General features: G+C 40.0%; 1 protein-coding gene across 1 annotated transcript; it reads right to left on the bottom strand.

Annotated features, from left to right (window-relative positions):
* Positions 1 to 658: 658 nt before the first annotated feature.
* LOC129924779 (uncharacterized) lies at positions 659 to 1,213 on the bottom strand. Its single transcript, XM_056021662.1, has one exon. The coding sequence runs from the start codon at positions 1,211 to 1,213 to the stop codon at positions 659 to 661; it is 555 nt and encodes a 184-aa protein (XP_055877637.1).
* Positions 1,214 to 10,315: the final 9,102 nt, after the last annotated feature.

The raw sequence follows: 10,315 nt of genomic DNA, 5'->3' as shown, positions 1-10,315 counted from the left end.
AACAGCCAAATTGTCTTGCTGACTGATGCCATAACAGTTTTTCAAAGCCTGAAAAACTCGGATACTACCTATATAAAGCAACTCAGGACAGCTTTTGTAAACATTAATATCAACAGCAAGGAAACTGTTTTTTTCCACCACACATTGAATTACAAGGCAATGGAAACAGCAGACGTACAGGCCAGAGACGGAAGAACGAACAAACAAATGAAAATCCCTCTCTAACCAGAAGAAATGATGAAAATAATAGTGTAGAATAAATGAGAATTGGACCAGCTCACATCCCAACTACAAGAAAAAGGACGCCTATTATAACGTGACATGACCAACGCATAATTTTTTGAATCGGAACCGGACACAACAAGATGAGACAACATATGTTCCGGCAGCTAAAAGTCGGGGCTAGCGAAACCTGCCCTTGTGGAGCATTACCAGAGAATCCTGACCATGTCCTTCAAATCTGCATACTATGTCAAGATACCCGAACAAGACTCTGGCCCCAAAACCCTCATATAGAAACAATACTATACGGAGAGCTGCCTGATCTGAAAACTACTGCGCGGTTCATCTCCGATATAGGATTACTGATCTGAACCCAAGTAAAATGAGAGCAAAGAAGTAGAAGAAGAAATATTTATCACCTCAATCTAGCTGTTTATCAGTAGTTGAAGTAGATGTATGTCACGTAGTTGAAGTAGATGTATGTCACGTAGTTGAAGTAGATGTATGTCACGTAGTTGAAGTAGATGTATGTCACGTAGTTGAAGTAGATGTATGTCACGTAGTTGAAGTAGATGTATGTCACGTAGTTGAAGTAGATGTATGTCACGTAGTTGAAGTAGATGTATGACACGTAGTTGAAGTAGATGTATGTCACGTAGTTGAAGTAGATGTATGACACGTAGTTGAAGTAGATGTATGTCACGTAGTTGAAGTAGATGTATGTCACGTAGTTGAAGTAGATGTATGTCACGTAGTTGAAGTAGATGTATGTCACGTAGTTGAAGTAGATGTATGTCACGTAGTTGAAGTAGATGTATGTCACGTAGTTGAAGCAGATGTATGTCACGTAGTTGAAGTAGATGTATGTCACGTAGTTGAAGTAGATGTATGTCACGTAGTTGAAGTAGATGTATGTCACGTAGTTGAAGTAGATGTATGTCACGTAGTTGAAGTAGATGTATGTCACGTAGTTGAAGTAGATGAATGTCATGTAGTTGAATCAGATGTATGTCACGTAGTTGAAGTAGATGTATGTCACGTAGTTGAAGTAGATGTATGTCACGTAGTTGAAGTACATTTTGTTCTTGAAAGACTAATCATTTGTATGCTTGTGATCTAGATCTAGTTCATTTGTATTCTCGTCTTGCAAACTTTCTTATGCAGACAGATAAAACTAGGATTTAATAATGATGGAAATACTTGACATTATTGTAGAACTGTTTACTTGACATTGTGGAGCTGTTTACTTGACATTGTAGAACTGTTTACTTGACATTGTGGAGCTGTTCACTTGACATTGTGAAATGGCTTACTTGACATTATGGAGCTGTTTACTTGACATTGTGGAGCTGTTTACTTGACATTGTGGAGCTGTTTACTCGAGTCTTGACATTATTGTGAAGCTAGTTGACTAGATGTTTTCCCAAGAAACTTTTTGAAATGACGAAGACATTCTATTAAATATTGACAGAGACTGATCCTTGCCCTCACCAACCCAACAAAAAATATGTTAACACTTGATTGACACTGCAGCAGATATAACTCAAAACATAAATTGTAGACTAGAATTCTAAACATGAAAGATTGGTTACATGTAGTGATATTCATAAAAGTAACTTTTCACAATAGTTAGTATTTAAAAAAAAATGAAAAGCATTTCTTTGATCATAGAGAACATTTGTTCCTTAGCAAACAAAAAGGCAGAACAACCAACAGACCAAAGAATTGTTTCTCTTCTTAGGTGAGCACAAAATGAATACAAAGTCATTATTTCATCCTAGACTGTTGTTCAAATATTACAACATTTTAAACACAGTATATTGAATATTTTGATTGGGTAGTTTCTTTATTCAGTTTCATCGAAGATATCTTCTCTTTGTTGACATTTAGCCACCATAAGGAGAAAAGCCGTTTATACGTTTTTGCAGTGCTTTAAAAAAAAAAATAGGTGCCGGTACTCAATGATTAGGTGCCTGTACTCAGTATTTGATTGCCTAACTTTCACTACAAAAAATTAATAATATATGTTAAAGTACAAGAAAAGTAATAATTTTTTCAAAAATGTGCCGGTACGTCGTACCGTTGCCTACCGTCACAAAAAAGTCCTGCATTTTTATAGTCTGTGTGTCCGTCTGTCACGTTTAGATCTCAAAAACTAAAAAAAAAAAAGCTCTTGAGAAACTTATTACTACATCTGCGAACCATTAAATTAACTATGGTAGTTTTTTTATTAATAGAAATACACTTCTTTCAAATGATGTAATAAAGATAAGTATTGTCTATTTTTCTGGTAAAACATGAGCATACAATTTTGTCAATTGTCAAAATAATGATATATATATATATAATCAATAAGAAACTAGAGTCAAACTAATAACAGCTCAAGCGTCCCTGTTTTTATTCTCTCCCCTGTTTCTCTATTGTGTCCCAAGGTGCACAATTTCGCGCCTAATGATAGTGCGCTACGCAGGGTCGACGTAAAAGAGGTGCCCCAAGGAAACGCTTTAAAGACCAGCTTAGGCGCCGATTTGTTTTTACTGACATAGAAGAGAGCACCTGGTTGCATGTGGCATCACAACAAGACAGCTGTAGGTCATTCACAACGGCCTCGGGATACACATTTGAGAACAAAAGAAAATCTGCTTCCGACGACAGACGCAAACGGCGAAAAGAAAATCTTAATCGACCACCGGCGGACAATGATTATGCTTGACTTGTTTTGGCAAAATATGTATGCTTCAGCTGGGGCTGCGTATCCACGGGAAATGCTGCATTCCTCATTTATCTTCGGACTCGAAGAAAACGAAGATAAGCCTTATAAATATAAATATTGTTATGAATCTCACTATTCAGGCTCTCTGCAAACTGCACCATACACCACCAACTTAAAGAACTTGACAACTCAAGGGCTCCAAAGTAACGTAGCACTTTAATAGTTGAATAAATAACAGCCAATACTGTACAATTGGCAACACGTACAATGTACAAATATCTCTCCGATAACACCGTTCCGCCGTATCAACTCTTGCACTGGTCTCTCCGTCTCGTTCCGGGCTTGCACTGGGTTCAACGGTTCAGGACTGACTTCACACACTAGGCTCGTTGTGTCGGACTCGATCACAGACCAAGATCAAGACGTCGTTCGTCTCAACTGTACTTGATAGTACTCCGCACTGAACCGTCGTAATGCTCCGTACAGAACCACACCGCTGAACTGTGTTGTAGTTAGTCGACCGTGTTCTGGACTCCTGTCGTGAACCTCCTTTCTGAACCTTGCTGTATTGAGCCCCTTTTCTCGACCGTCTTGACTGCGACACCTCCGCTCTTATATAGGGTCCCTACTGGCCTTCTCGAACCGGACAGAACGCCGCTCGACGTTTCTAGGTGGTCAGATGACTACAACTCTTGTGACGCTCCTGAGCTCTGTTCTCGACGGCGATCCTTCCCGAACCGTCCTGTTGAGACTCGACTCGGCCGACCGTCGTAGCTCGTCACGGTTGACCGCTCGTCTAGCGCTGGCATGGGGCGATTTGCGTCGGCTGACTACACACACACCACTACCCCCATCTGTGCCACCACCAGGTTTATAACAATATCTATATAATGGGCATAGCCGGGGGGGGGATGCCCCCCCTCCAAATGGTCGGAATTTAGGGACTGATTTTTTTGCTTAGATTTTGTTTATTTTAGTCATCATCATCATCAAACTCCATTTGAGTGAGGGCTTGAGAGGCTTAAATCCTCTCATGCAAAAGCCCTGGACATAAACCCTGCTGTCTTGCGTAGTGCGTACGCGTCGCCATACAGGTCGAGAAATTTTGGTTTCCCAGTCCTGTCGAAGCGGAGATCATCAAGTCTCTATCAGTCAAACAGAATATGAGGCACGGTTTCCTCTTCTTCCCCGCAGCGGGGGCACCGTGAATCAAAATTTGGCCATAGCCGTGAGAACTATGAGCCAACAGGACAGTGGCCTCTCCTGCACTGTACTATAATAGCTTGCTCAGGCCTGGACAGCCTCTACCATGGGGAAGTGTGGTCAGGACGCCTCATATGTTTCCAGATTCAACCACTTTTCCATTTCTGTTTTTTTTTAAATTATAGCTAGGGCTTGATGAAAGCTTACAGCCTGTTCAGTTGGAGGAATTAGCCCTCCCTGGTGGGCCAAGGAGTCTGCAATAGTGTTGCCAGTCACACCTATGTGACTCAGTACCCACTGCATTATTACAGGGGTGCCATAGCGCTGCTTTATGTTGTGTGAGGTGTGACAGGTTGGGGAAAGTGACGTGTTTTTGGCGCGTTTAATGTCTAGGGGATGATTATTTTTAAAGCTATCACACCAACCCGTCAGCATATAAATCGGGAGCAGACACGCAACGAGACAAGCAATGAAAGAAAGATACAAAGTTAAAAATGAAGAATATTTATTAACATAAATATTTACATAAAAGAATAAAAAGGGGGAGGTTTTGCATCTATCTCTAATAAATACTATATTTAATCATCGCTCTTGCACTTAATAAGAGAGTATGTCACTTTGTCTTCTGAACTTAGCTGGTTGTCCTGTTGATGTCACAGCTGGCTGTGATCCTGGTTTGAGGTTCTCCAGCTGGAGGTGGCGCTCTAGCGGGTAGAGGGACGCCGATGATATAGTCCTTGTGGAGTCTCAATCCAAAGTTCTGATATCTGTAGTGGGCACAGTAGGGTGGGTGGCCCGGCTACCGTGGACACAAGGTTACTGCGGGAAGAGCTGATCTGCCGTGGGCAGCGTAGTTGACAGGATAAGTCCAGTGAGTTGCAGAGGGTTTGGCGTAGATATGACGTCTCGCACAGATCTGGGTCTATAGGGATGTCGCACCTAATAAGTTGACAGGTGGGCTGTCGAATAGGCGGGCAAGTAGATCCGATAGCGCCAAGTAGTAGAGTTGAGTAGATCCACGTAGGCAGTAGAGGATACTCAATAGCAAGTGGGCAAGTGATCCGATAAATAGGCAGATAATGCCAAATCAATAGGCAGGTTAATAGGCAGACACCTGAGGGAGGCTGCGGATAAATAAAGACAAGCTAGGACATGTCTCTCATGCATGTTATCGATGCCTTCGACTGAGGTGCATTCGTCAGATTGGTAAAATTGCTTTTTAGCACTAAGGGGAGATGATGACAAATGGGATTTGGAAAACAGATGGCTGATAGTAGCATTATAAAAATGTACATAAAACGGGAAATAATAATCTCAAATAAACAACACAAGTGGAAAGAGAAAAGGGGGGGGGGCGAAAGAGGCGGTGGTCAGCGACCATGACGGTTTGTTTACATACGACCGTCGGCCGAGAACAATGGAGCGCGCTTGAATGGAGAGAGCGTCCGTTCAAGGGGCGCAACTCTCGTCAAAGTAGAATGACTTACAGGGGAGATAATTCATATATCTTCTCTAAGCGCAGTGTTAGTGCGCTAGTAAAATTATCAAGGCGGTCAGCCGAGATAAAGGAAATAAAATAAGATATACAAATATATACATGGTTGCATCAACGATCAATTGAGCAACGTAGCATTAATAGATTAATGCGATACATAAATAAATACATATGCCATGTTTATGTTTTCTACTAACGACAGTACGAAATACACAATGCACTAATTAAATATAAATGAAATAATAAAATACACATGACAGTATCCAGTGCGAAATATACACAAAGTAATTAAGATGGAACCTCTAAGAGCAAGAATAAATGAAGTAGTCCAGACTCGATTGACAGCGATAGAGAAATGAGAGAGTCTGGCTTGATTTAATCTACCTTATATATAGGTCTGGAAAATGTGGGCGGAAACAGGAAATGTCCTAGGCCTAAGATTTATCTTACACGTGGGTGAAGTCCGACAAGAGTCGCACCTTGGAAAGGTCAATAGGCGTGTTGGTTCGAGTGATCTCCTAGATCAAGGAGAGACGTGGGAGAAGGGGGGGGGAGAGTGACTTGCATTCCACTCAAGGTGGCGTCAACTGCGGCTGTCAGACATCCGGCGGGTAAGATAAAGGAGATTGTGTTTATCTTTACCCCGGTCAAGGGAAGACAAGTGAAAAGCCGCCAAGGGGGTGGATTCAGTCTAGCCTGGAGAGAAAACGGTGGGGCGGGTGAAGAAATTGGGGATAGGACGGGGAAATAATTAAAATAAAATAAATAAATAATAGTAAATAATGCTTTTGACTTGTCACATGAGGCCATGATGACAGTGTCGATATTGGGAGCCATGGTCCAGGGCTTTGCAAAGCCTGTAATACAGCTTTTGAGTCAGTGACCACAACAAACTGTGTAGCCCTCAAATGTCCCTTGCCGAGTTAAGAGTCAATGACCTTTAAGGCTTCACAGACTGCCGGGTCTCCGCATCAAAACTGCAACACTACCACATGGTCCAAAGATTTTGACTGAGTAAGAGCCAAGAAAGTCGATGTAGGCTCCATAGACTGCTCTTCCAGAATTTATCAATGCCGACCCATCAGTATATGCAAAAATAGCACTGGGCTTGAAGGCATTAATGGTCTCCAGTGCTAGAATTGGAAGGTCGTTAGATGAACGACTTAGTTTAGTAGCATTAGGGTCAAGAGGGAAGGGGATGAAAACGTTGAATGTTTTGTCGGTTAGTGGAGAGGCCAACTTTATCAGATAGTCTGGTGGCATGATGCATAAAAGACTGCATATGAATACGTCTTCTGCATTTTAGTAGATATTTTAATACTAAACCATCACTTACCCCAACGCAGGAAAGGCGGTTTTGAGTTTAAAACCCCCTACCAGGGGGTTTTGCAGTTAAATCCCCCACTTCTATGAAACAAAACAAAAAATAATAATGCAATCGACAATCCCCAAATTCCAAGAGCATAAATAAGGAAGATTTTGATTTTTAACTCCCCTTCGAAATTAAAGATATAACCCCCTCTTCAATATAAGACTATCCATACGTCAGTAACCAGATTCTATGAGCGTAGCCAAGAGGAGTTTTGTGTTTAAAACCTCCCTCTAGCGGGGTTTTCAGCTAACAACCACCTCTTTAATATAATAAAAAAAGCAAATTACACACTCAAAATTCTATGAGCATAGCTAAGAGCATAGCATATGTTTAAAACCCCCCTCCAGCGGGCTTTGCAGCTAAAAACCACCTCTTTAATAAAAAGCAAATTACACACTCAAAATGAGCGTAGTCAAATGGCTCTCTCTTCAATATTATTTTAAAGCAAACTACAGTAACCAAAGTCTATGAGCGTAGCTAAGGGGGTTTTGAATTAGTTAAAAAAAAAACTCCAGAGATATTTTAGTCTTTTTTAAACTCCCCAACTAATGATTTTGACGATAAAACTTCCCTTTTCAATATAAAATCTAAAGCAAACTACAGTCACCTAATTATAAGAGCGTAACCAAGAGAGGTTACAAATTTTTACCAGTGGCTGGGCTCAATTAATAAAGTGCAGTGAATAGTCATCTGCCGGAATTGAAAAAGACTAAATGTGGTTCAACAAAGATGGCTAAGACGAATTTTAGGAGTAAGTTATAGAGATCGGGTATTAATCAAGTAAATACTATGTCGAACTGGGAGTTGACCCCTTAGTAAGGTTGTGACAAAGCGTCGCATGAGGTTTGCGGGACATGTTCTCCGACAAAATGAATTATGCATTATAAGAGTTGCGATGACATGGAGGCTATTACGAGGAAAGTGCAAACAGGGACATTCTAATATAACTTGGCACCACACTTTTATGGAAGACCTTAGAGCAGGTGGGAAGAGGCTTCAGACATTGCCAGTTATAGATTATTTTTGTGGAAACAGCTTGCCGCTCAATGAGCCGAACGGCGCGGAAGCATCTAAATCATAAAGAATACCACAGGTTTTGAAATAAAACTTTTTAATAGCAGAATAATGCAATGTAGATACCTCAGAATATGCATTTTTTAGGCTTTCAATACCGGAAATAGTTTCTTGGCGGCGGGGCTTCCCCGGGCTAGGGGGAACTCATCGACCTTGCTGGCACAAGTCTACTAATTTTCCACTAATTCCAGGAATAACCTATTCTAGGGTATAATAAACGTCTTCCGAAAGAAAACTCAGGGTTGGGGAGTGGATTGATACAATAGCCCCCCCCCCCCCCCCCGAAATCAGCATGCCGCCCAATGCGCCGAACGGCGCCTGAGGATATAAGTAAGAATTGCAGATTAGGTTTTGAAAAAAAACAACTTTTAAATAGCAGGATAATGAACTGTAGATAACTCAAAATATGCATTTTGTTAGTTTGCATCATAACAAATGGTGCTTGGCAGCGGGGCTTTACATTTTTTTCCACGAAGAAATTTTTTATTGTACAATGTCTTCCGAAAGAATGAAGGGTCAGAATGTAATAAAGATTAATTATGCGTTCCCACCCGAAAAAAAACCCTGGCTACACCCATGATATATATATATATATATATATATATATATATATATATATATATATATATATATATATATATATAAAATTTGTGCTGGTGTATATTCTGATTATCAACTATCATTTAATAGAATGGTTAATCGTGTTATTACAAAATGCAGAAATAATAACGCAAATTGTATGTACCTGAATTTACAAAATTAATTAATTACCACTAATTGATTAACTAATTGGTTAATGTTTTGATGTATTGTCATCGATTATGAATAATCTTTTTAATTCGTTTCAATACAAGCGTTTTTATTTCAGCCTTTTTATTTGTACAAGGGTTGTGGACAAATGATATCAGGTGTGGAGAAGTAATTATCAATGTATTGTTGTATCAGGGAAATGAACAAATCCTATACAAATTTTTGTTTATAATTGATGAATATAAACACATTAACAAACAGTCTTATTTTATTTGACTCGAGCTATCTTGCACTTCGTATCGCCTAATTCTCTACGCAAGGCGCACCCTCTCTTTTCGCTTTCTGGAACCCCCATATATTATAAAAGCAAAAGTCCTGACTGATTAATTCTAACAATTGCCTTGGACAAAGAAAAAAAAACACGAAAATTTCACCTGTTACTTTCCTTGTGCCAAGAACAACTAAGGACCTTTCACGAGCGAAATTACAGCGGTGAAATTTACCAAATTCTATTCTTTACTTGCAATTTAGACCCAACACGGTTTTTTAAAGCCATCATATTAAAAAGTACAAGATTCAGCATTCTACCACTTTTAAGAGTTAGGGTCTTATTTAAACTTTTTTTTTTGCGTAGGCCCTACCATTGTCCTTGGCGCGAAACTTGCATAGACATATATCTTTGTCATGTGAAGACGACATTGACTGACTAAGTGTTTTTTTGTGTGTAAAAATCTATAAAAACAAAATGAAATGTTGGTATAACAATAGTACTTTGTGTGTTGAGGGTGAAAAAAAAAAGAGAATAGAATTCTTGGGTGAGAGAGCGTTCCGAGCCAGATTGATAACAAATAAAGTTGTCCGACCATAATCAACATAAAGCTGATGAAATACTTGAATATTGAATAGAAAAGCCGAAGACAAGTCAGTGATTGTATGTCAAATATTTTAAGGGTGGTATCGGGAAAAAGTAGAAATGTGAATCTAGAATTCTGAGGCCAGAAGTTTGTGTGGGGGAGGTAAGCCGGCCGTACCAAACGACCAGTCATAGGCCAACATTATGTCAGGTGAGGTTTAACATGGGGAGAGGGGTTCGTCCAAAATAGTATTTGAGTGTTCGATGCACAGGATGCAATACTATAAAAAATGGCTCATGCAGAGAGACTTTGAACTATTTCGATCAAGAGCTGAAACGTCAATGAAGGATTGTGTGTGGGACTATTTCCTAAGGCTTAGCGTGAGGGTGGGGGGAGAAGTGATTTATGGGCCGGTCCAAGTTAGAGGTGAGAAAAAGAATGAAAGGAGTACAATATTTAGTCTGGGACCAAATCAACGGGCGTAGCTGGTGGGTAATGCTAGTGAAATATAAACTTCCTCAGCAGTAATGGGGACGGGGGTGTTTGCAGAAAGAAAATTAATTAATTAATTACAAGAACATATTTTGGGTTAGGAATGTGTTTGTTTCATTGAGGTTGTCTAGTTGATATTC

This window comes from Biomphalaria glabrata, chromosome 1 (genome assembly GCF_947242115.1).
Source record: "Biomphalaria glabrata chromosome 1, xgBioGlab47.1, whole genome shotgun sequence".
Lineage (NCBI taxonomy): Eukaryota > Metazoa > Mollusca > Gastropoda > Planorbidae > Biomphalaria > Biomphalaria glabrata.
This window is presented reverse-complemented; position numbering and strand designations above follow the sequence as displayed.